Raw genomic sequence first — 27,671 nt, forward strand, 5'->3', positions numbered from 1 at the left:
GCTGACCTATGGTGCGGAGGGTCCGACCGCCGGCTACGGGAGTCAAGATCATCCCGTCAACGGAAGACTCGAACCCTCCGACCGCAGGAGGACAAAGAAGGGAAGAGGTCAAACTTTTTTTTTCGCCTCCCATCACAGTGAGGAATGTGGAGGAGTCACTGTGGTGGATGCTTATGTTAAAATGTTTTTTTGTGTGTTTTGGTGCTTTTTATTGGTATGGCAAATCAAATTCCTCATATGTTGCAAAACATACTTCACTAATAAAGTATGATTATGATTATGATGATTATGATTGCTAAACAAGACAGTCCCGCCTGCCTATGCCTGACCCCTATCTTTCCAATCATTTTCTATACACGTGGCTGTTCAAGTGTCTTTGAAATGTTGTAATAGTACCCACTCTTGGATGGATGAGGCAGTCCTCTACATGCTGCACCGGATCTACTCCTTTTGGACAAACCCGGTGGCTATGTGAGGATTATGTTCTTCGACTTTTCAAGTGCGTTCAACACCATCCAACCCCTGATTCTGAATGACAAGCTTAAGAAGATGGGGGTGGATTCCACATTTATCTCCTGGATATACGACTACCTGACGGGTCGACCACAGTTTGTCAAGCTGGGGGACAGTGTCTCTGGCACAGTGGTGTGCAATGTTGGAGCCCCACAGGGAACGGTTCTGGCCCCGTTCCTCTTCACCCTGTATACAGCAGACTTTAACTATAAGTCTGACACATGCCACGTACAGAAATATTCATATGATACAGCGATTGTGGCATGTGTAAGGAACGGGCAGGAGGAGGAATACAGGAACTTGACCAGTTCCTTTTGTGCCTGGAGTGAAGAGAACTGTCTCATCCTGAACACAACTAAGACTAAAGAGATGGTGGTTAACTTTGGCAGGTCCAAGCTCCCCCTTCAGCCGGTCAACGCTGCAGGGGCTGACATTGAGGTGGTGCAGACATATAAATACCTTGGAGTGCACTTTGACAACAAACTGGACTGGTCTGTCAACTCTGACTCCCTCTACAAAAAAGGCCAGAGCAGACTCTTTTTCCTCAGAAGGCTCAAATCCTTCAATGTGTGTAATGATATGCTGCACATGTTTTACAACACTGTGGTTGCAAGTGTTATTTTCTACGCTGTTGTCTGCTGGGGCAACAGCATTAGTGCAAAAAACAACAAGAAGCTGGTCAAACTGGTTAAACGAGCTAGCTCAGTGCTGGAGGGGAGAGTAGACTCTGGGATGGATGTGCTTGAGAGGCGTATGAGGCACAAGGTGCAGGTCATCCTGAAAAACCCCGGGCATCCACTCCATGTAATTCTGGAGAGTCAAAAGAGCACTCGGAACAACAACCGGCTCCTCTCCCTGCCCTGTAGAACGGAGCGGTTCAGGAGATCCTTCACCCCTGCAGCCATTAGATTTTATAATTCGGACCACTAGGCTGTAGGGGGATGCATTTTGCAATTTTTAATTTTTAATTGTTAATTATTGGTCTTTTTAAGTATTTATTGCTCTCAGGTAGTGTCCACATTGTATTCTATGTATTTTCTGTCTGCGTTCGTTTTGAATCTGTGGGTTTGTTGGTTGGGGGCTTCTGGACATCTGAATTTCCCTGAGGGGATCAATAAAGTATTTATTATTATTATTATTATTATTTACTCTTATCACTTCCTCTGGCAGCTCATTCCACATACGTACAGTATCACCCTCTGTGTGAAAAGGTTGCCCCACAGATCCTTTAAAAAAATCTTCCCCCCCTCCCCCCCCCCACATTAAATTCTGGGGAAAATACTGTGATTATTCACCTAATCCGAATGATGAGAGGGATAGACAGAGTTGACGTGGATAAGCTTTTCCCATTGAGAGTAGGGAAGTTTCAAACAAGAGGACATGACTTCAGAATTAAGGGACAGAAGTTTAGGGGTAACATGAGGGGGAATTTCTTTACTCAGAGAGTGGCAGCTGTGTGGAATGAGCTTCCAGTGGAAGTGGTGGAGGCAGGTTCGATTTTATCATTTAAAAATAAATTGGATAGGTATATGGATGGGAAAGGAATGGAGGGTTATGTTCTGAGTGCAGGTGCAGGCACGGACTTGTAGGGCCGAGATGGCCTGTTTCCGTGCTGTAATTGTTATATGGTTATATGGTTAATCTATGTTCCTCATGATTTGATACATTTCTATAAGGTCACCATTCAATTGAGCAAATTGATTTTGATTTTGTGTTGGGTCAAGTGGCCACCTTCTCTGCCTCGTGCTTCTGTCACTTGCTTTAACAATAGATGCAAAAATGTTAAACTCTATTTACCCAAGTGTAGCTCATTTCAAGATGTGGTTGTGCTTTTCTAAAATTGCAGAGGGAAAATAATCCCAGCAGATCTCGAGAGAAGAATACTTGAAGCCAAGCAAAAGGTCAGTTCACGTTTTCAATTAAATACAATCCCAATTAAAACTATTGCATATTTCCTCTGCTCAGTTATAAATGAGGCATGAACTTCCTGTCGATGTTGTGCCAGTAGTGGGTACTCAGCTGTCAGCTGTCAGATGGATTTATATTTGCAGAGGGCCGAACATATAGTCAAGGATCAGCGAGTTCATTTTGAGATTGTGATGAAAGTTCAACATACCAGCTGGATTTAATAAGCGGATTTTGGCATTCACTTATTGGGACTCATTTATACGGCTGTGTAAGGCAGCACCTGGATGAGCAAAGCTACAACTGGATCCTTTGCATTCAGGATCCCTTAGTTCTGACATACATCATCCTGTGTTACTTCTCCCATCGATCCATGGTTAGGAATAGGAATACTTTATTCTCACATGTGACTAGGCACAGTGAGATTCTTTGCTTGCATACACAATGTATACAAATAGCAGCCAACTACGGCGGTGACAAAGATACAAAGCACGCCGACTCCCCCTTTTGTCCCCCCCAGCGGTTCTCTCACGCCAAGTCCCCTTTGTCCTTTGTCCCCCCCACCCTAGCCCAGGTCCTCCATTGTTCTTCTCCTCCCTCCTCACGGTGGTCATCCACACTCTCATCAACCGTCGACCGCGGGTCGACCCGCGAGGCATCGCCACCACCGAGGTCTCATCATCGCGAGGCTTCACCACCGCCGAAGCCTCACCGCTGCCGCTGCCCCATTTCACGCCGCAGTGGTGCCGACCCAGCCTCCGACCACGGGCTTCCACGCTGCGATCCGGGAAGCATCGAGACCGCAGCGCCTCGTAGGAGGCCTCCATACGCATTCCCAGTCCACACCGCCACCCGCCGGGAAGGCTTGATCCTCTGGCCTGATAGCGTTTGTAGAGTATGGAATATCACAGACCATAAAGGGTTTCGGCCCGAAACGTTGCCTATCTCCTTCGCTCCATAGATGCTGCTGCACCCGCTGAGTTTCTCCAGCATCTTTGTGTACCATAAAATAACCGATTGTGGTAGAACACATTTGTGCTGCTGCTAATGAATGCCCAGTTTGGATCTGCCAATCCATTCTGAGTCAGTTCCATTTGGCACAGATGTTGTGCTACACGACAGAGGAGAGGATGTTCTCAGCGTGTGGCTCGGACCTTGTCTTAATGAGGATTGCGTCACAATTAGATGCATCTGCCCCAGATAGATTAGTGAGGACAAGGTTCAGGAGATGTGGACCTAATGCCGGTTCACTCACCACCTGTTGCAGACCCAATCTCCAGGGCTCAGTGATGTTACTAAGCCACTCTTAGTGATGGCATGTTAGTCTCCTACCCAGAATGTCTTTTGTGTTTATTCCAAGTGTTGTTCAACATGAAGGAACTCGAGTTCATCAGTGGAGGAAAAATTGATATGGAAGCGGATACCCTGCCTATGTACCACCTGATATCATGAGACTTCTTTAGGTCGGGAGTCAATATCGAGGGCCACCAGGGCTACTACTATTAATTATGATGGAGACGTCTGGCACGTCATCTCTCTGTGATTATGTCATTGTCAGATTATTTTAGGCACCAATTCAGAGATGTTTGTGAAGAGATTTTCTCCCTATCCACGTTCAGTGCTGAGGTCATTGCCAAGAGGTCCATCCAGTTATATTTTTTTCTCTGTTTCAACTTAGTGGTCACTGTATATCTGAGTGGCCAGCTAAGATGTTTTAAAGGTGAGGAGGGGCGGTTGGAGATATGGCAGGCTGGAGTCACATAGAGGTCAGACTAAGTAGGTGGCAGATATCTGCTGTTGAAGAACAATATTGTACCAGGTCTGTAGTTTTGCAGCCATCATTACTAATGATGGGTTTACTTTTTTTAAATCCAGATTAACTAAACTATTTTAAATTTGAGAAATGACACAGAGAGGTTGAACTCAAAACACTGGATTGTTAGTCCATGCTTCTAGAAGTCATTCTCAACCGTTTTTTGGGCACAGCCCACTTAAGGGCCTGTCCCACGAGCATGCGACCTGCATGCGGCAAGCGCGATCTAAAGGGCCGGTCCCACCAGCATGCGACCTGCATGCGACAAGCGCGACCTAACGTGGTCGCTTGAGCCGTACGGCCTCGCGGGGCCAGTCCCACTTCGATCGCCGGAGCCGTATGGAGTTGTGCGGAGTTGGTCTCGAAATTGCGCCGGGCTCCGAAAAACTGACCGTGTTTAAAAATTCCGCGCAGCAACGGACTGCCGGCCCGCAGCCGCCTCGACGCCGTGTCACTCACTCGACCTCCGCGCAGCTCCCGCTTCTGGTTTGGTCGCGCTTGCCGCAAGCCGTATGGCTCAAGCGACCACGTTAGGTCGCGCTTGCCGCATGCAGGCACATGCTGATGGGACCGGCCCTATAGGTCGCGCTTGCCGCATGCAGGTCGCATGCTGGTGGGACAGGCCCTTTAGGAGCTCTCCTCAGTTTCCAGGGCCCCCCAGGGATAATGGATGCGAGAACGCTTGATTGAATACGTTGAACCGGTGCAGTCTGATTCGCGGCTGACTCTGAAGTGAGGCTGTGCAAGGCTGTAGGAGGAGCTTAAGCAATGACTTCAATGGGCTCGCCAAATTCAAACGGTGTGTTGGAACAATATTATAAATAGAAGGGAAACTATTGACTCCAATTAAGGTTGCTGCTTGGTATTTATTTGTTTCAGTTACTAGGGCCCCCCATAAACTCTTGGGGCTCCTCTTCCCACAGTTTTCAATCTGTTGCCCCCTTCAATATGGTCCCCACTGAGAATGGCTGTTCAAGATGATGAGTTTGGTAATTTAAATACTATATTTGTATTTCCCACATGCTTTGTTGACGGATTTTAGTTCCTTCTCATGCAATGCTCTAATCAGCCCCCTTCTGTTTTGTCTAGGGCTTTGAGCCATTCTTTGTGAATGCTACAGCTGGCACCACAGTGTACGGAGCCTTCGACCCCCTTGCGGCCATAGCTGACATATGTCAGAAGTACAAGATCTGGATGCATGTGGATGTAAGACACTCCGATCGCACAAACCACCTTCCTCTCAAATTCTAATCCAGTCTGGGATCAGGTCTTTTCACCAAGTCTTCAGTAATCTTTGTGTTGTAAGCTGCAGCCATCATGCCTTCACATAGCAGGAGTGAAGGTTGGGAGAAGGTCCTACCAAACCCTCAACTACCTCAAAGCAATTCTTTAAAAGGTCAAAATATAACATTTCAAATTATATAAATTAATTAAATATCTTCCATTAATAGGTCAGTGATAAACGTAAACTAAATGGTGAGGAAAAATTGTACGAGCTGGAAATATTCTGTAGATCCAGTAGAGAAGCAGAGGTTGATAGGTAATTGAGTCCAAAAATGTTAATGGTTTCTTTTGCTATCTGCCATCTGATCCACTGGAAATGCAAAGTGTTTTCTGCTTTATTTTCTACTTCCTGCATCTGCATTCCTTTGCCTTTTTTAATTAGATACAAAGTGATATGGTACGGAAACAGTACCATATACTCTGCGGCTCAACCCATGCATACTGACCAAGATAACCCATCTAAGCAAGTCCTATTTGCTTGCGTTTGCCTCATATCACTCCAAACCTTTATTATCCATGCACCTGTCCAAGTGTATTTTAAATGCTGTCATAGTAAATGCCTCAATTACTTCCTCTCATCTCATCCATATACCTCCACTGGAAAAAGTTGTCTCTCAGATTCCTAATAAATCTTTCCTCTCTCACCTTAAATCGATGTGCCATTGATTCTCCCACTCAAAGCAAGAGACTCTTATGGATTCATTCTATCTATTCCCTTAATGATTTGTTACATCTTCATAATGATGCTCTTAATATCATCCCATAGCCTCCTGCATGCCAAAGAATATAGGCCTAGCTTGCCCAAGCCCTCCTTGTAGCTCAGGCCCTCAAGTCCCTGCAACATCCTCGTAATCGTCTCTGCACTTTTAACTAAATAATGCTCTCATTACTCCCAATAACTATTTTGGCACTTCGGCAAATTATTTTGTTTGCATTAACTGTTGTGAAATATTGGGTTTACCTTAATTCACTGTGTGTTTTATCCTAATTCAGGCAGCATGGGGTGGTGGTTTGCTGATGTCAAGAAAACATCGCTGGAAACTGAGTGGAGCTGAGAGGTAATGAAACATATCACTACATTACCTGACCTGGTGAGAAGCTTCGATATGCAGCTTGGTAGATAGTCTGCTTCTGAATTTGCGCATGGTTATGCTTAAGTGTGAAAAGTTAGAATAGTGAAAGGCTTGGATAGGGTGAAAGTGTAGAGGATGTTTCTATTAGTGGGAGAGACTAGAAATAGAGGTCATAGCCTCAGAATTAGAGGACGTTCTTTTAGGAAGGAGATGAGGAGAAATTCCTTTAGTCAGAGGGTGGTGAATCTGTGGATTTCTTTGCCACAGGAGGCTGTGGAGGCCAAGTCAGTGGATATTTTTAAGGCAGAGATAGATAGATTCTTGATTAGTACAGGTGTCAGAAGTTATGGGGAGAAGGCTGGAGGACGGGGTTAGGAGGGAGAGATAGATCAGCCATGATTGAATAGCAGAGTAGACTTGATGGGCTGAATAGCCTTTTTCTACTCCTATTCCTTATGACCATATGACCTTCCACTGCAGCTTCAGTGGGTGTTTAAAGGAAACCACATGGGAAACAGTTGATTATAAGAACACATTAGGTTAGATCTGCAGAAATTCAAAGCCTTTGGGGCTTTATTTAGACTTCCCAGATAGGAAACCTCAGAGGGGCTCCTCAACTTTAAGGGAAGGAGCCCAATATTGCACCTTCTGACTCAAAATGGGAAGGATGTTAATAGGAGGGAGATGACCACTTTCAAAACCAGGCAACGGGAAACCATAGCTGGTATAAGGCACGTCCTCTGGTCCAAATGTCCTTGTGGAGGCCAGATAAGCACTCACACAAAGGTAGAAAAAAAAATCTGAGGTTTCCTCAAGCCCCCATGAGATCATAAGCTCCTCTCTGAGCCTTGCTCTAAGATTGAGCTTGATTGAGCATGAGGTACTATCATAACATTTATGAAACAGTTGGACAGGTACATGGATAGGACAGGTTTAGAGGGATATGGGCCAAACGCAGGCAGATGGGACTAGTGTAGATGCAGCATGTAGGTCGACGTGGGTAAGTTGGGCCGAAAGACCTATTAAGACCTATTGTATGACTTCATGACTGTCTCTGGGGTGGGTGTCACCCAAAGCAAGGGGGCAATTAATTTAATTCCCTGATTTCTAATAGGCAACAGGAGTTGAATCGACTTGTATTTTTAGTTGATTTTCAGACATGTTTCTAATCGCCGTCGTCATAGGCTGAAAATGTGATTGCTTGGTGAGTTTTATTTGGTCCCTTGATGGCTCCATCAACCTTCCTCCACATTGCTGGCCTTATAACCTTCAGATCTGTGGATGGAAGAATGGATAATGTAACGAGGTCCAAAATAATATGAAAAACAAGGAACTGCAGATGCTGGTTTACACAAAAGGACTCTGACTTACCTAGGCTGTCAAATCTTGGGTGCGATGGGGAAAAATACGCTGATTCTAGTTGTGGTGTGGGAGATTGATGTGATTGAGTCAGTGGAAGCCCCCCCGGTCTTTCCCAGCCTCCATCAGTGTTACATATGCACTTAACCTCATCATCTTGCCCAGAGTATGTGAATCGAGAACCAGAGGGTATAGGTTTAAGGTGAAGGGGAAACGATTTAATATGGATCTGAAGGATAACTTATTTCACATAAAGGGTGGTGTGTGTATGGAACAAACTAGCAGATGAGGTCATTGAGGCAGGGACTATCCCAACATGTAAAAAACAGTTAGACAGGTACATGGATTGGACAGGTTTGGAGGGATATGGACCAAGGTGCGACTAGTGCAGCTGGGACATGTTGGCTGGTGTGGCCAAGCTGGGCCGAAGGGCCTGTTTCCACACTGTATCACTCTGTGTCTCTATGACTTTATCATCGCAGTTGGTATTTATTATCCACCAATCCTACACCCTAACAGAGTAACATCCATCACTTTGTTCACACCAACAGATGCAAGTAAAATCATTTTCATGGTCAGTTCCAGATAATAAGATATGAAGTCATATTGAGTAGTACTGCACAGAAACAGGCCATTTGGCCCAACTCATCCATGCTGGTCAGGATGCCACATCTAAGTTCCTAATGGGGCCATATCCTTCTAAACATTTTGTATCCTTGTACCTGTCTAAGTGTCTTTTAAATGTTGTTATAGTTCCTACCTCAACAATCTCCATTGACAGCTCATTCCATATTCCCACCACCCTCGGAGTGAAAACATTGCTCCTCAGGTTCCTATTAACTCTTTCCCCTCTCACCTTAAACCTATGTCAACTGATTCTCAATTCTCCGACCCTGGGTAAAAGATGTGCATTCACCCTATCAATTCCACTCATGAAGTGCTATTGATTTTGAAGACGTTACACATTGAGGAACTGGACTTGCACCCAAACGTCTTCAGAGCAATGAATCTGTGCACTGGTCTGTATTTACCCGGGGCCACAGACAGTATTTAGTTCTGAAAAGGGATGTCACAGGTCAGGGGTTGGACAGGTGCTAGGTGGGGTATATTTTGGCTGTTTCTTGAGAAGTTTTCACCAGGTCATTGATTGTGCCTCTAAAGAGTTGCCTGTAACTCCATGTCATAAGTAGTCCTACAACCAGGTGAGGTTCTGGTGGCAGGCCCCAACACAGGACGGCCTAACGTAGTAGCAGAGGGTCTTTGGGAAACAAAGGTTCAACGGGAACGTTCCATCAATCGACCCTTCCTGCTTTAATTTCCTACTGCTAATCGTCTACTTTTCAGATACAGAATGGGAGCTCTAAGCCATCTCTTCACTATTGATTGAATTGTATTTATTAACTCTATTCTATTTATTGATACAGTTGATATCTTTATTTCTAGAGGGAATTCTGTTACGTGGAATCCACACAAGATGATGAGTGTCCCCTTACAGTGTTCGGCACTGCTAGTCAGAGAAGAGGTATGGATGGACTTTATTTGTAAGGTAATTGGCAGTGAGTTGTTAATAGAGTCATACAGCATGGAAACAGGCCCTTTGGCCCAACTTGAATGTGCTTGAGGCAGGTACAATTTCAACATTTATAAAACATTTGGACAGCTGCATAGATAGGAAAGACTTGGAGGGATATTGGCCAAACAGGGTCAAATTGGATTAGTGCATCTTGGCGAATATGGATGTTGAGCTGAAATGCCCGTTTTCTTGTTGCATAATTCTCTGAATCTCTGATTTTATGTACTTCTCACAGCCAGACGCTAGGTCATGTCAATGTCCTAGTAGTCACTACTGCTTTCTGGCAAATGGACTGCTTTTTGAACACATTAAACCACTTCTTGAATCCATTACTTTCAGTTCTGTGTCATCTTACCATCTTTATAAGAATGTCTACAGAATACAACCAGGCTTCAGCTTATGCCCCTGTCCCACTTAGGAAACCTGAACGGAAACCCCTGGAGACTTTGCGCCCCACCCAAGGTTTCCATGTGGTTCCCGGAGGTTTTTGTCAGTCTCCCTACCTGCTTCCACTACCTGCAAACTCCGGCAACCACCTGCAACCTCCGGGAACCGCACGGAAACCTTGGGTGGGGGGCAAAGTCTCCAGAGGTTTCCGTTCAGGTTTCCTAAGTGGGACAGGGGCATTAGGGACAAACAGCTGGAAGAGGTCGAGGAATAATCATAAGCATACTTCCTTGACATGATGGTGGATTCAGAAAGCCAATCTATTCTCCCCGATTAGGATCTATGATACTGGGTTGTTTGAGGTGCTGCCATTTAGGTACATTGTACAAAAGAGAGCCTTGTCTCCCTATCCAGGTGGATGTGAGTATTCAAAAACCAGGATAACTGAAAGATGGGATATAAATGGGAAAGTAACCTGAAGCAACAAATGCGGGGTCTGCGTGGGAGTGTAAACAAATCACAGTAGATGAAAGGTTGGAGCTTCTAGAGGCTGGATAAAGTGGATGTGGAGAGGATGTTCACTAATGGGAGAGTCTAGGACTAGAGGCCGTAGCCTCAGTATAAAAGGACGCACCTTTAGAAATGAGATGAGGAGGAATTTCTGTAGTCGGAGGGTGGTGAATCTGTGGAATTCATTGTGACAGAAGGCTGTGGAGGCCGTCAATGGAGATTTTTAAGGCAGAGATTGATAGATTCTTGATTAGTATGGGTGTCAGAGATTATGGGGAGAAGGCGGGAGGATGGCAGGACTATCATATGCTGAGAGAATTGAGCGGCTGGGCTTGTATACTCTGTAATTTAGAAGGATGAGAGCGGATCTTGTTGAAACATATAAGATTATTAATGGTTTGGACACGCTAGAGGCAGGAAACATGTTCCCGATGTTGGGGGAGTCCAGAACCAGGGGCCACAGTTATAAGAATAAGGGGCAAGGCATTTAGAATGGAGATGAGGAAAAACTTTTTCACACACAGAGTTGTGAGTCTGTGGAATTTTTGGACTCACTTGCTTCCCACCAATGAAGGATATTTGGACAGAAACCAAACCTAGCTCCAGCATACCTATTCTCAGATGTAATACAGATGGGAAGTGAGTTTGGCAACTATTCCGTACACAAAACTTTACAATGAGATGGCACTCCCTCTCCCAACTCTTATAGGAATAGGAAGACTTTATTGTCACATGTGACTAGGCACAGTGAGATTCTTTGCTTGCATAAACAATGTATAATAATAATAATAATAATAAATTTTATTTAATGGGCGCCTTTCAGACATCTCAAGGACACCGTACATAGTAATCGGAATAAAAACATATAATCGGAATAGAACAGGTAAAAAAGACATCACAGAGACACAAATTAAAAACAGAATTCAATCCAAAAACAGAAAATCATAAACACAGTGTGAAGAGAGAGCAGCGGCAGCCAAAGCGCGCCAGCGTCCACTCTCTCTTCACGGCAGCCATCTTGGACACAGACCTACATGACTACAATTAGACCAAAAAAAAAATGTATACAAATAGCGACCACATACGGTGCTGACAAAGTTACAAAGCACACCGGCTTCTCCTTTTCTCGGTGGTGGATGGGGATGGGGTTAAAATCAAGAGGGCTGCTTTGCCCTGGATGATATTCTGAAGAAGCTCAACACCATCCAGTGCAATGCAGCCCTCTTGATATTAACCCCATCCAAGTTGGAAAAACTCATCCAGGTAAATGGAAACTATTCCATCAGACTTCTAACGTGCTGTGGGAAGGCTTTGAATATGAGCCATTTGCCTCTGGTCTTTTTCATCCACAGTATTAATGTAGTTGGTCCCCTCTATGCTGTTGGGTAGAGAGTTCATAGATTTACACCTAGTGATGCTTGGGGAAATGATCATTACCTGGCACCTTTCTGGCACAGGTGTTACATGTCCAAATGCTTTCTTAGACTTGATAAATGCACTCACAGACTGCTTCATTTGCTCGGTGTTTCAAATGGAGCTGAATATTGTACAGCCATCAGTGAATGTCCCCATTTCTGACCTTAGAATGGGTTAGCGCACTCTAAATGATAGGATGATAACCAGTACCTTGTACATAAAAATCCTTCCTTTAGAAAATAAAGAATTATTGGATTGAGTCCTATAGACCATTAGTTATCAACATCCAGTGGATTTTATTTTACTTTGCAAGCTCTAGTAGGTAATACCTGTTTTTCAAACTCGACTTTTTCTGCAGGGACTGTTGCAGAATTGTAATCAGATGAATGCTTGCTACCTCTTCCAAACTGACAAACAGTACGACCTGTCCTACGACACTGGAGATAAGGCACTGCAGTGTGGGCGGCACGTGGATATTTTTAAACTGTGGCTGATGTGGAGAGCTAAGGTCGGTATTTCTATTTGCGTTTTACCTTAATTATTAGTTTCTTTGCAAATAAATTGCAATGGGCAAAGGTAACAATGGTTGACCTCTAAAATCATGTGTGAAGTATCAGTGTATAATCCAGAGTCACGTCATTTATTCATATTCCAAAAGAACTGGCGATTTCTGGCAAACATACATCTGTTCAGCTTTTCTAATTCTATTAATAATGTCGTACCTGCTGCGCTTGTCCCACAACCCTGTTGTTATCCACACAATATATAGGCCACATGAACTCATCTAGTTTCACTTTTCATCCCTCTGCAAGCTTTCTGTAGTGATTTACACTTATAACAGTGTATTCTACAGTTAACAGTTTCAATTTACTCAGAGCACACTATTTGAAGAACATATGAAAGAAATCACAGCAACTTCTCTCAATTTTCACTGGCAATAGGAAGCGGAGGATAGTTACACACAGATTATGTGCTTCAGTTCAAAATGTAATAAAAAGGAACTGCAGATACTGGTTTATACCAAAGATCGACACAAATGCTGGAGTAACTCAATCTGAAAAAGGGACCTGGCCTGAAATGTTACCTATCCATTTTTCCAGAGACACTGCCTGACCGGCTGTTACTCCAGCATTTTGTGTCCTTTACTGCTTCAGTTCAATCTCAGTCACATAAAGCACTTTGGACCAATTTTGATTTAGTTTTTAGTTTACAGATACAGTGTGGAAACAGGCCCTGTGGTCCACTGAGTCCACGCTGAACAGCGATCACCCATACACTAGTCTTATCCTGCACACTAGGGACAATTTACAGAAGCCAATTAACCTACAAAACTGCACTTCTTTGGAATGTGGGAGGAAATCGGAGCATCCAGAGCAAACCCATGCAGTCACAGAGAGTACATACAAACTGTACAAACCTGTACAACCCTGTAGTCAGGGTTGAACCTGAGTCTCTGGAGCTGTAAGGCAGCAACTCTACCGCTGTGCCACTGTGCCATGGATTGACTGTGGAATAATTCAACCCTTTGCACTGTGGGATCTGCAGTATATCCTGAGCTCCAAGCTTTAATTTGCACGGCACATTTTGTGAAAGCAGACCTTTGGTCATATGACAGGACATTTGAAAACAATGCAGGTTATCATAAGGTCACAAGTGATAGGGGTAGAATGAAGCCATTTGGCCCATCAAGTCTATGCCATTCAATCATGGCTGATCGATCTATCCCTCCTAACCCCATTCTCCCCATATCGTTCCATTCCTCCAAACCAGTAATTGATTATTGAAAGAGAAGGTAGCTTTACTAATTTACTCTTATTGATCTGAAAAATAAGGAAAAAGATAAACTGGGGTGAAAACAATATGCTCGTTATTTGTTTTTTTAAATGAATAATGATGCTGTTCAGAATTATTGTTGGATTCTGTACTCCAGAGTTAATAACTACATTTGTCTGCTGGTTGGGTATCCACTGTTTCAAAGACATAATGACTGCACTTGAACACACAGTTTCAAATGGCTTCTTGTACTTTCAGATCAAGGCAAGTTAGGGCTGGGGGGTTTATGATTCACCAAGGTGCTCTAATAGACTTATGCAGAAGGAAAAGTTATTTTTTTGGTTTAGTTTAGAAATACAGCATGGAAACAGACCCTTTGGCGCACTAACTTCATGCTGACCATCGATCACCTGTTCACACCAGCTCTTTGTTATCCCACATTCTTACCGACTCCCAACACAGTTGGGGCAATTTTACAGCAGGCCAGTTAACCCACAAACCCGCACGTCTTTGGGATGTGGGAGGAAACCGGAAGACCTGAAGGAAACCCACACGGTCACAGGGGAGAATGTGCAAATTCCACACAGACAGCACCCAGATCAGGATGGAAACTGGGTCTCTGGTGCTGTGAGGCAGAAGCTCCACCAGTGACAGGGCAGTGATGATTTCTTTAGGTTGATGTTTTTCTGTGGAATTGTGTAAAACATCCATCACATATTATGGAATTCTACCTGGCATTACTGTGGGAAAGGGCTGAATAAGGAATCAATTTGTCACAGTAGGTAAGAGGCCTGAAAGCATTTCTACCAGCCTCCTGTGTTATCTTCTCAGAGTTAGATTGGTCCTGTTCTGGATAAAACGCATTTAGTTTTCTGTACTGTTATCCATCACCTACACTTGACTTGGAATGGATACTTCTATAAGAAGACCAACTATGAAAATCATGGAAATAGATAAGTTCCAGGTTGAAAATATGTTCACATCATAGCTGACTGAAGGCAAAATTATCTACTTTCTTTTTTACAGGGCACCTTGGGTTTTGAGGCACAGATTGACAAGTGTTTGGACCTCTCTGACTACTTGTACGACAAAATTCGAAACAGAGATGGATTTGAACTGGTGCTTGACGGGAAAGTACGTTTGATTTGAATTGCTAAGGTGGTAAAAAAATGTTTTGCAAATTTCAATAACAAACCAATTAATGGAGAACGTAAAAGATTAATATATTTTTCGATAATTGCCATGTGCAAAGAATTGTTTGCACAAGGAGCCCAAGCAAGATATTGCTGTACTTTAACATAGCAAACAAGAAGTTTTTTTCTGGTAATGCTAAACTGTATACTACTGCTGCTAGCCAACTTTTACTTTCTGATAAACAAACACAAGTGCTGGAGTAACTTAGTGGGTCAGGCAGCATCTCTGGAGAACTTGGATAGGTGCCATTTTGGGTCAGGACCCTTCTTTAGACTGATTGTGATGCGGGGGGGGCGGGGGGGGATGATGGGGAAGAAAGCTGGATGAGAGGAGTGGCAGGACATAGTCTGGTAAGTGCAGGGGCGGAAATCACTTTCAAAACGGGGGGACGCAATTTCTTGGCGGCCGCGCATGCGCACACATACACGCGCGAAGCTTCAGAGGCTTTAGCCGTGGGACCTGTGGACGGTAACATCAGGAGCTGGCCTGGTTGGTGACTGACACCGAACTCTAGCAACAGCAGCTTCGTCCGCCCCGAATCGTGGGGCTTGAATCGGCCCGTTCGCGAGGCCTTTCATGGCCCGGCACGGCTTAAAATCGGCCAGGCAGGGGCTTTAACATTGGGAGCCTCGATCGCCTCAACGCAGCAATTTGACCGCAGCGATTTTAATCCCCGCCGGGCGATTCAAACTCCGTTCTATAATCTTTGCTCCACCAGGACATCTCCCTTCTTCAATCACCGCGCTCTATCCTCAGTCCCACTCCCCTACTTCCGCCTCTGACCGACACCTCCCTCCTCCAATTATCGCACTGAATCATCATTTCCTGCCCCCATTGGCTGCTGACTGACATCTCTCTCGTCAAATCGACACCCTCGATCATCAGTCCCACCCCCACTGTCTCGCAGAAAGTGGAGATTATTAATCGATTTATTTTCACTGAATTTCAAAATCCGGATTACAAAACATGGAGGGGGGATTGTCCCCCACCTCTAAAAACATGGAGGGGACGTGTCCCACCGGGATTTCCCCCCATGGCTCAGCAGTAGGTGGATACAGGTGATGGGACGGGGGGGGGGGGGGGGGGGGGGGGGGTGATAGGCAGATGGTTGGACAAAGGCCAGAGATGAAAAGACAGGAAGTGTGAGGCAAAAGGACTGAAGATTTGCAAATTGTGAAGCTAGAAGAAGGAATATGGAATGGGTGGGGGAGGGGAGAAATCGATGAGTTCAGGCGGGTGTGAGAATGGGAAGGGAAGAGGTTTGCAGTTACCTAAAAGTTGGCCTTGTCAGACCGAGTGCATGTTCTCGGCAAAACAGTTACCAAGAGAATGCTTGGCCTTGCCATTATACCACATCGGGAACACCGACTGCAGTAGATGATACAATACAATACAATACAATACGGTTTTATTCATCACATTGCACATAAAATGCAAGTGAAATGAATTTGCCAGCAGCGGTACAATGAGAAAGAACACAATAAAAATTTAACACAAACATCCACCACAGCATTCATCACTGTGGTGGAAGGCACAAAAAGTGGCCAGCCCTCCTCCATTTTCCCTTGTGGTCGGGACCTTAGTGGTCGGATGATCTTAGTGGAGTCAAGCTTCCAAGTTGATGTTGATCTCACTGGGTTCTCTGAACTAGAAAATGTATCTGTTAAATGCAAACCACAGAGCTGTTTCATAGTCTTCTATGAATACACTAAGAGGTGGGAGGATGAGATTAGTGTATCAATCATTTAAATTGGACACAAGACAATGCCAAGTGAAGTAAAATCACTTTACATGACAGTTAGTTAGCCCTAAGCATTCAATGGTGGTTTACAAATCAAACCCCATTGTTTTATTCTTTAGGCAAAAGCAATTATAACTCTAATATAGAACTCAAGTGTTTACACCTCCAACGCTTAAGTTAAACAGAATACCAGTATAAAAAGACAGGGATTGAAATCCTTGGTTACTGCATGTAATGGGCAGAATTTGAGGCCCTATTGAAACATCACATTAATATTCACTCATCTGTGTACAGGAGGCCTTCAGTCCACAGGCCTCCAGGGAGGCAGACCAGGCCAAAAATTAAGGCTGATCATCAGGCAATAAAATAACAAAGCCCTTCTCCCTGTACCACATGATGGTAGCAACAAACACACTGAGCAGGTTAGCAACATGTGTGGAAGCAAAGGAATGTTTTGGGTGGAGACCGTGCATCTAGGCCTGTCATCCCAGAGAGTTATATAACATCATGAGGTGCATGGATAAGGTAGATGGTCTCAAGATAGGGAGTCTAAAACTAGAGGGCAGAATTTTAAGATGAGAGTGGAAAGATTTAAGGGTGGCTTGATCGGCACCTTTCCTCCAGAGATGCTGCCTGACCCGCTGAGTTACTCCAGCATTTTGTGTCTATCTTTGCTATTAACATTTACTAATCGTGTTTTCAGGAAATACTCATTATTGCCCTCTCTTTGTTGTTTAGCCACAGCACACCAATGTCTGCTTTTGGTATTTGCCTCATAGTATTCGACACCTACCAGACAATGAAGAGAGAAGGAGTTTACTCATGAAAGTAAGCCACTTTTCATTTATCTTGTGTTGAAAAAAAAAATTAGAATTTCTGAACTTCAGAATAAAATAAAGTCTAAGCCAAATTCCTTTTGTGTAAATGTGAGGGAAGTGCCTATTCAATAAGCTGATTACACATAAATTACCAAGCATATAAGGTGGGGGATCACCATTACAGCATTTCATCCTATTGAAATGTCTCTGATCTAACTATTGTTGAGCTTACTAAAACTCTGACCTTGTGCTTTTCCGGTTTGCGTGGTTTTTCTATTTGCGCAAAAACAGTACGCAATAGCGCTAAAATATTTTGCCAGCTTACTCACCGTTCTCCTGTGCTGCATGTGCAACAAGTTTTGTTTAGATCGATGGTATATTGTAAAAGTTATTAAGGTTTAAAAATCATAAAAACCACGCATGCGCACATTGCTGTCAGTCGCAGCCACGCAGATTGGTCTCCTCACCTGTCAGTCAGGAAGGGGCATCGCTGGGACGGCGACGCCCCTTTCTGGCACCAACGTCGCACAGTTTGGCTGCGTCCGCTGTCAATCAGCTGGAGGTCACCATGGTGAAGGACCTGGTGGGGAGGGTGGTGCCGCGGGCCGAGCCCGGGGACTGGGCCTAGGCCTGGGCCTGGGCTGGAGCCACGGGCAGAACCCGGGGACAGGGCCTGGACTGGAGCCTAGGATGAGCCCGGGGACTGGGCCTCTACTGGAAGCAAGGACGAGCCTGGGTCCGGGGTCAGGGACGATCCCGGAGATGAAGTCGCGGCCTGGACTGGAGCCCAGGCGGCGGCCGAGCTGAGGGCTGGAGTCGTGCCCAAGCCCGGGACCTGGGTCAAGGTGTACTAACGCCTCGGGCCTGCCCAGCCGCTGCCATCCTTCAGCAGAGCCTCCGCTTCCTGCTCTGTGGGCAGCTCTGGCTCGGCAGCCTGCTACCATCACCCCACCCCCAGCACAGTGAGCCCGGCCTCGTCGAGGCCCAGGTCCGCAAGTGCTTCAGCCGCCAACAGCCAGGGCCGGGCCAAGTACGAGAACCAGGCTGAGTTCCAGGCCCTGGCGCTGCTCTTCGACCTGGGTAGGTGCTGGGGTAGGGAATGGGAGTGAGGGGAGGAGGATGAGGGAAATGGTGGGGATGGAGGTGGGCTGGTAGAGGGAGATGGGGGGGGGGGGGGGGGGCAGCGCCGAGGCCCGCTGTCTATCTGCTGGCAAGGGACACTGCAGGTGCCGGGACGGGCCGTGCTCCAGCTGCTCCTGCCAGCGGGCGCGGACACTGGGAGCGGCCCTAACGCACCGCACCGGTACACAGAGAGAGGGAGCACCGCAGCCCGGCCCACAGCATGGGGAGCAGAGAGAAGACGGAGGGAGGGAGAAGTGAGAGGGAGGGGGGGAGGGGGGAGAGAGGGATGAGGGAGGGAGGGGGGATAGAGGGGTGAGGTGGGAGGGGGGAGAGAGGGATGAGGGAGGGAGGGAGGAGAGAGGGGTGAGGAAGGGAGGGGGGAGAGGGGGATGAGGGAGGGAGGGGGGAGAAGGATGAGGGAGGGAGGGGGAGAGAGGGATGAGGGAGGGGGGAGAGGGGGATGAGGGAGGGAGGGGGGAGAAGGATGAGGGAGGGAGGGGGAGAGAGGGATGAGGGAGGGAGGGAGGGAGGGAGGGAGGGAGGGGGAGGGAGGGGGTGAGATGGATGAGGGAGGGAGGGGGTAAGGAGAGGGAGGGAAGGGGGTAGAGGGGTGGTGGAGTGCAGGGGGTAGGGAGAGTGGGTAGAAGGGGTCCGGGGTGATGGGCAAGGTGGGATAGAGGGGGGGGAATAGAGGGAGAGGGGGACAGGGAGGGGTGGATTTGATGGGAGGGGGATAGGCGTGAGTGGTGGAATATTGCGTTGGGGGAACGGGTTGCATTGGGGAAATGGGTGAGTGATGGAATATTGTGTTGGGGAACGGGTTGTGTTGGGGGACCAGCCCTCCCGTGTGACAGGGACCCAACGGGTCCCACATAGTCTAGTTAGGTATTAAAGCCATACTCAACATGCACACATGTTTTAAGGTTTAGAAGTAGCATACAATTTTATTCAAGTACAATGGAGCTGTAAAGCGGAGGAGCAAGGATATTGCTTGGGGATTGTCTAGTGTGGCCTATATGACTAAAATGAGCAATAAGAGAGAGATCATTTTCGGATTGTAATATAGGCACCCCCAACAGCCCGTGGTAATTAGAGGAGTAAATAAGCGGGGAGATCACAGTTTACTGCAAGAATGTTAACCATCCATTTGAAGGTTGAGATTGTTCCAGTGGATGGGGTGATATCCATGTGTTTTTGGGAAAATGTTGTTTGCTTTTGTTAACATCGATCGAGAAGTTGCTGTTTTTGCACTATTCAACCAAGTGTCTTCTCTCCTGTACGCTGACTCACCACCACCCGTGACTCAACCAACAATAGTGGTGCCATCAGCAAATTTAGGAATTGCATTGGAGCTGTGCTTAGCCACACAGTCATGGGTGCAAAGAGACCAGAGCAGGCGACTAAGCATGTAGCTTTGAGTTGGACCTGAGTTGATGGTCGGTGAGGAAAATATGTTATTACCAGTCCACGCTGTTTGAGATGCGAATTTCTTGGAGATTGGAGAATGGCTCATGTTGTATCATTATTTAAGAAGGGCAGCAAGGGACAACTAGGGAACTACATGCTGGTGAACTATCCAGCATCTGCAGATCTCCATAGATGCTGCCTCACCCGCTGAGTTTCTCCAGCATTTTTGTCTAACTTCGATTTTCCGGCAGCTGCAGTTCTCCATAGATGCTGGTGAACCTTGCGTCAGTGGTGGGAAAGTTGATGAAGGATTCTTAGGCAGGGGATCTACCAGCATTTGGACAGGCATGGCCTGATTGGGGATAGTTAGCATGCCTTTGTGCATGGGAAATCATGTCCCACAAAATCTGATAGTGGTTTTTGAGAAGATCACCAAGATGATTGACAAGAGTAAGACGTTGACTTTGTCCAAAAGGACTTTAGTAAGGGTCTTTGACAAAGTTCTGTATGGGAGGCTGGTCTGGAAGATTAGAGTGCATGGAATCCAAGGTGAGCTAGTCAATTGGATTCAAAATTCACCTAGAGGAAGGAACATTAGGGAAAGTTATTTTTTTGATTGGAAGTTTGTGGAGTGCCGCTGGTCTAATGTTGTTGACCTACATTAATGATTTGCATGAAAATGTAGTGTAGATTATTAGTAGAGTTACAGATGACACCAAAATTGGTGGGAAAGTATCTTATATGGCTTTTTAACACCTTATTCTCCTATCCAGCTACCTGAAGGGATCTGTGAATATATTTGACGTGAATATATTCTGCTCCTATACACAAAGTTTCCTACAATTTCTTGCATATTCCCTTGTGTATTTGAGCTCCCATATGCATTAATTCACACATAAATGTTACTATACATATGTTACTATCTTTATGAGGGCAGATCTTCATGTCAGTTTAACTTTGAGCTCTCGTCTGAATGGTGCTCCATTCCATAATTCTATCATCAATATTATATTTGATGATCTAGTTAGGAACTTATTTGAGGACTTTTTTTTCACGAGTGGGTTCTGCAACTTTGAAATTCTCCACCTTGGCGCTGAGGAAGTTGTCATTAAATAGATTTGAAATATAGATGGATTGGCTTTAGGGGAATTGAGGTTTATGGAAACCAAGCAGGAAAATGGAGTTGAAGCCGAAACTAGATCAGCCACGACCTTATTGAATGGTGGAACAAGTTGAATGACTCTTTTTTATTTTCCCTATAGAAACATAGAAACATATAAAATAGGTGCAGGAGGAGGCCATTCGGCCCTTTGAGCCAGCACCGCCATTCATTGTGATCATGGCTGATCATCCCCTATCAATAACCCGTGCCTGCCTTCTCCCCATATCCCTTGACTCCACTAGCCCCTAGAGTTCTATCTAACTCTCTCTTAAATCCATCCAGTGACTTGTCCTCCACTGCCCCCTGTGGCAGGGAATTCCATAAATTCACAACTCTCTGGGTGAAAAAGTTTTTTCTCACCTCAGTCTTAAATGACCTTCTCACTTCAGTCTTAAATGACCTTATATTCTTAAATGCATTCAAACTCCTCACCAAAAGAAAATTCTAACTTTTTGTTTGATGTTTTAGGTGGCTCCACAGATTAAAACTAGAATGATGAAATTTGGGACCACAATGGTAAGTTACCAGCCCCAAGGGAACAAAGTTAACTTCTTCCGCATGGTCATCTCGAATCCAGCGGCCACACAAGACGACATTGACTTCCTCGTTGAGGAAATAGAGCGACTTGGGCAAGACCTGTAACTGGAAGACATCTGGCCTACTTCAATGGAGATGTTGCTATTGTGTGAATGTATTTCATTGTTTACCTCCCCCAAACTAGTCGTCTTTGATATTAGCCCTTACTGCAGGGACTTGAGCTGAAGACCTCCAAAGTGGAATTATGGATGTTACAAGTTATTTAATGCCATTATACATTCGCTGATGTTGATAAAAGGTACGAGTCATCAACAATATGTCACACTTCAGCCAAATTGTTCTAAAGCATCAAGTACTGTAACAATCTACTAACAGTAAATAGAGCACCTTGAAAGCTATTTAGATATTTTGTTATGATGTTTCAGCAGCACTTTTCCACCCACCCATTAAACACCAATGCCCCCCACCATTTTGGTTGTCATTTATGAAGGTCTCCATTTACAAAGCTTTTAATATAGTGAAGGTCCAGGTGTCTTCAATTTTCACGAATCAATAATTGAGGCTTGTTCTCTTTAGCTGGCGTGAAACAATTATTTAAAAGATCTGTGCTTCAGCTCTGTGAAACCTTTTTTCTATAATTTAAGCTCTGCGTTGAAGTGTCAAATTTCAAATATTCTATTTATTTTGACAGAAGAAAAATGCTTTAATACATTTACTGCCATACTTGAAATTAGTGAGTTCAGTGTTTGAAAATTTCCCACCAGGAGTTTATGTATTGTATACCTGTAATGTTGCTCTTCATGATGTACAAATGACAACTCTTGCCAACTGGATAGTGGTCAGTGTCTGTGAAAGTACTTCCTTTGTAGACCTTTTGAGTAATGTCTAGTTTACCTCAGATTGAGGCTGTGCACTTTAGAATCAAACGTATGGTGTTGAATGAGAATGTTTTAATGTAGTAGTATATTGTTATCAAACTCAGAACCTTTGGGTTTGGTAACAGGAAGCTTTGATTAAAACTCTGACTTGGTCCTCCACACCCAATGTGGCAAAATTTGCATTAATTCTTATAAGCCAATTATATTGTAAAATTTAGGTCAGTTAGAGTCAGAGTTAAACATAAAACATGTCATGTAAAATATAAGCCACACCACAGTGGAGCAAAAGCATATGAAATCACTGCCACGGTGTGGTCTTAAAGCACAAGTTTCATTCATGCAACCAGTACAAAAGCACCGTTAAATATTTCACAGACTAGTCTCCATTGTAAAATGTATCCATTGATTTTTTTTAAATTCCTTTGGCGTTAGCTGAGAGTAGGTAATCTAACAGGCCCTCTCCCAGTGTTAAAATCAATTTGGTGATCAGTAAAGCAGCTTCAAAATAGCAAGGAACAAATTTAACTCTAATATCAAGAATTCTCAACAGCAGAATTGACCCCTGGATAAAGGAAGGAATCAGAAAGTCAAGAGCTAATTGGATCTTCATTATGTGGGAAAGTTACTCTAGATGGGCAAATGGACCAAATAGTCTTTGCATCAGGTCTGCTTTGTTAATTTATTTCAACGAACAAGACCAGAAATGTAATCTGATTTTGCTATTTCCAGCACCAAGACTGAGTTCAAGACCTGGATTTTAATAATCCGCTGAGTACGTGCTAATCAATAAAACGACCCAAGAATCAGGTCCATTTTCCCACTTAATCTGCTATTTCCAGGTTGGATTCCATGCAAGAAACTTCCTGCTGCATTATTTTATCCAACATTGTAGCTGGCCATATCTTCTGGTCAGAATATTTGAGTGTCAGAGTCATGCTGTTATTTAAACTGGATAAACACTGCAGTCATACTTTCAATTAAATATGTGAGGTTTGCAAGATTGGAATTAAAAATAAAATCCTCTGTTCTGGTCTTGTAAAATAGTCTCAAAGGGTTACTTTGATTGGCTTGTGGTGTCTGCAGCTACGTTGGATGTGTACAGTGCCAATCATGTAAAAATGAATATAATGATCCAAGCTCCTTGTCATTTGTATAGTGTACATCATTTGTATCATAGAGATATGCTATTATTATAGTAATTTCTTGAAAGCACAAATTAAATGAAAACAGTCTCCTCCTCACCAGCAAATACATGTGTTTGCAGCACTGTTGCATTGTTGAGAAATTTAAGACCCAGTTAAGACATATGTATTACATGTTAACCGATGTAGACTGTACAATTTAGATAATCATTGACTACACAAAACAATTTTAGAGGGACTAAATCTACTGCTTCCAGGTGTTTTTTTAACATAGGTGGTCATATTTGTGCTAAAAGGGAGATCCAGGAAAAGAACATTAGCACGTTGAGCTGAACATAACAGTTAAAGTTGTGAATCTTTGAAAATCTCCAGCTAACAAGAATATGGATGCTTGGTCACTGAGTTTATTCAACTCAGAAATTGATAGGGTGGACAAGAATGGATATTAAGGGAAACAATGGAAATAGGGTTAGTACAGAGTGACATTCTGAGATGGAAGATCACTTTTATTGCTAGAATAGATTGGTCGGCATGGACCTGTTAGGGCTAAGGGCCTGTTTCCTTACTGTGTGAGTCTATGACTTCATTACATGACCATATGAATGGGAGAGAGGGGATGAGAGACCACTCGACTATTTAAGTTATATTCATGCAATTATTTTTTTTTAAAGGCTTAAAAGTTAAAGGGAAGAAGTTTATAATATATAAATCCCCAGCAATATTTACTCTGTATTTACCCGCAAGCATAGAGAGAGCGAAACTTGGAGGAAATATGAGTCATTTATAATCACTATTAGAGAGTGGGTATGGACTGCTACTTTGAATAAAGGCAAAAGTTGTGGTCTTATTCAAAAAGGAAAACAAATCAAAAGCAAGACGTATCTTATTCATCTCCCATTACATAAAATAATAGAATCAATTATGGGGGCAGACTTCAATATAATCTGTAGAACAGCCAGATAAGTAAACAGTGAGTGTGAATTCTGAAGGGGAAGATCCTGCCTGGTTAAACTCTACAACCTGTAAAGGCAAATCAACTGTATCTTGGTATAGAATATTACGTTGAATTTAGCCGCAGGAATAGAAGACAAGGCCATATGTCAAATAGGGGTTTGTTATTTTGAAGACTGAGATCAGAAAATATATCTTCACCCAAAGAACCACCAGCATGTCATGGATTCACAATCATAGACCTGTATGGCACTGAAATGGGCCTTTCAGCCCATCATGTCCATGCTGATTTTTTTTGTCAGTCTACAGTAATCCCATTTGCTCAATGTAGGTCCGTATCCTTGCCCATTTAAATACCTGTACAGACATCTCCCAAATGTAGAGATTGTATCTAATTCCACTACCTCCTCTGGTAGTGCATTCCAGAAATGTTCATATAAAAAAAGTTGCCCTCAATCCGCTTTATAACTTTTTCCTCTTAACTTAAAACCATGCCATCCTGTTTTTCACCCTACCATGGGAAAGATTCAGACTAGCTACCCTATCTATGCCTCCAATAATTTTATATTACTTAATACATTTCTAAATGAAATGAAATTCTTTGGAATCATTTAGGAAACTCCATGGATCTTTCTAAATAGATAAACTAGAGTGAGCTGGATGGCCTTTCCTCTTTTCTACTATTTGGTGACATAAAATAGTAAAAATAAAATATTTTGTGTCCAATATATTTCTGCATTTTTGCCGACACACAGATCCCTGCAGCAAATGGCTTGAATTGAGATGCATGTTGTAAAATTGCACGAGAAATATGGTGGAGGAAGATGCAACTTCAACATGCTGCTGCCTAAATTACTTCAAAGCTAACGCAATCATTCACTGGAAGGTACACGTGTGTTGAATAATCTGGTTTTACCACTGATGCACTCATAACTGAAATTCTAGATGGGTCACACTGACCTCAGATGTTGCACTGTGATGAAGCACTACCACTTGTTGATCCCATTTAAGCTTCCAGCTTGAGTTTATTAAGACTTAATGTGAATTGGTATTTGCTGGGTTGGAGAAGACCTTGACAATAAACTGTCTTAGTCATGTCCATTTAATTGGCTATGATGTGTGTTACTTGTATTTAACAGGATTTACAGTCTCTAAAAAAAGAAGTGAGGTACAAATATATTATTGTGCAGTGACTTTCTTGTATACGATGCATATTTTGCAGTGTTCTCTTCACTATGGAACTGTGTATTGGAATCTGAATAGTAAACACTGTCCCGTGTCTCTGCTGTTAAGATGCCTGTTGTAATTCCAGCCAGCTACAGGTACAGTGTTACCTGTAATAAAGAACTTGAGTGTCGGATGTTTTGGTCTGTGGGTATTTGTATCTGGAGGTACATGCAGAGATTGGAAAATGGATATTGCCCATTAAAGTGCTTGCACATTCTTGATGAACTATTATAACACAGAGTCTGTATGGGACTTGACATTAGTATATCAGACTCAATTTGAACACAAAGATTCAAACAACATTGTAATGTTTTGACCAAAGAAGAAGACATCATCAACTAGAAATTACAGCAAATTGTTCTGCTCATAAGCTTGCTGCTTCAAACTTTTTCTTGATCGATTATGTGGCGCTTGATTCTGAGCCTAGCAGGTTGGCGGAAAGCAGAAGGTGGAGGTAGTGCAGCTGGTGCCGGCCGGTAGGTGGTGGATGCTGAAGAAAGGTCCAATTAGATCAGGGTCTAGACTAGAGCCAGAGAACAGTGGTTTCATCACAGAACCTATTGGATGGTTACTGACTGACTGAACATAAGGAACATAGCAGGTAGACAAAAATGCTGGAGAAACTCAGTGAGTGAGGCAGCATCTATGGAGAGAAGGGATAGGTGACGTTTTGAGTCGAGACTCTTCTTCAGAGTGATGTCAGGGGGGCGGGAACAAGAAAGCAAGAGGCGGAGAGACAGTAGGTTTGTGGGAGAGCTAGATTAATTAGTAGATTAATTGGATTGGTACAAATGTAAATTGTCCCACGTGTGTAGGATAGTGTTAGTGTGCGGGGATTGCTGGTCGGCGCAGGCTCGGTGGGCTGAAGGGCCTGTTTCCATGCTGGACCTCTAAACTAAACTAAACTAAACTAAACTCACCATTTCCTTAGCATCAAAAATATCTATACCATAATTGAAAATACTCAGTGCCTCAGCCTCCCTTGCTCTATCGAGTGAGGAACTCCATAGATTCACACGCTGTGGGCTAAAATAAAATGTGCTCATCTTTGTCCTGAATGGCTAACTACTTAATTTGAAATTGCTACTGGACACCCCAGCCAGGGGAAATTATCATCCTACAGCTAACCTACCAAGTTCATTTTTATTTGGTGAAATTACCAAGAAATCTCTCTTCTCAGCTTGAGAAAATAGGCCCACTCTTCATAACATTTTCTTATGACAAGCAAGTCATCCCAGGAATCAATCTGGTGAACTCTCAATGCATTATGCATTTCGCAAATATATTCTTCATAAGGTAAGGAGACCATTGGACACAACATTCCACATGCAGTTTCACCAGGCCTCAAGATACGTGGAACAGAGTAACGGTGCAACACAGGAACAGGCTCTTTGATCTATGATGTCTGCGTTGACCATGTTGCCAAGCTAATTAATTCCAACTGCCTGCATATGGTGTGTAACCCTCTATTCCCTGCCTTAAACATTTCTATATCTGCTTCTACCACCTCTAGCTACCTACCACTCTGTGTGAAAAAAGCTTGCTTGCAAATCCTCTTTAAACTTCCCCCCTCTCACATTAAAGCTCTGTCTTCTAGTAGTTGACATTTTCACCCAGTCATTTTCCCATCTACCTTATCTATGTCTCCCATAATTTTATTAACATATATCAGTTCACCCTTCAACCTCCGACACTCTAGAGAAAACAACCCAAGTTTACCAACCTTATAGCTAATACAGTCTAAAGCCCTGTCCCACGGTATGAGTTCATTCCAAGAGCTCTCCCGAGTAAAAAAAAAAATCAAACTCGTGGTAAGCACGGAGTATGCTTACGAGTGGCCATTGCCGTAAATCCCGGAGTTCGAATCAGGGCAAACTCGGGAGAGC

The 27,671-nt window shown here is 43.9% G+C and overlaps 1 protein-coding gene across 1 annotated transcript in view; it reads left to right on the forward strand.

The window, feature by feature from the left end:
* Positions 1-25,918, forward strand: part of gad2 (glutamate decarboxylase 2) — a 111,764-nt gene extending 85,846 nt beyond the window's left edge. Inside the window, exons 9-16 of the mRNA XM_033015942.1 lie at positions 2,360-2,414; positions 5,321-5,437; positions 6,509-6,573; positions 9,391-9,469; positions 12,192-12,341; positions 14,633-14,740; positions 17,280-17,369; positions 21,519-25,918. Of these exons, the coding sequence (XP_032871833.1) occupies positions 2,360-2,414; positions 5,321-5,437; positions 6,509-6,573; positions 9,391-9,469; positions 12,192-12,341; positions 14,633-14,740; positions 17,280-17,369; positions 21,519-21,692 (838 nt within the window). The 3' untranslated portion in view covers positions 21,693-25,918. The remainder of the gene's footprint in view (positions 1-2,359; positions 2,415-5,320; positions 5,438-6,508; positions 6,574-9,390; positions 9,470-12,191; positions 12,342-14,632; positions 14,741-17,279; positions 17,370-21,518) is intronic.
* The last annotated feature ends 1,753 nt before the right edge of the window (positions 25,919-27,671 follow it).

Source organism: Amblyraja radiata, chromosome 2 (genome assembly GCF_010909765.2).
Source record: "Amblyraja radiata isolate CabotCenter1 chromosome 2, sAmbRad1.1.pri, whole genome shotgun sequence".
NCBI classification, from domain to species: domain Eukaryota; kingdom Metazoa; phylum Chordata; class Chondrichthyes; order Rajiformes; family Rajidae; genus Amblyraja; species Amblyraja radiata.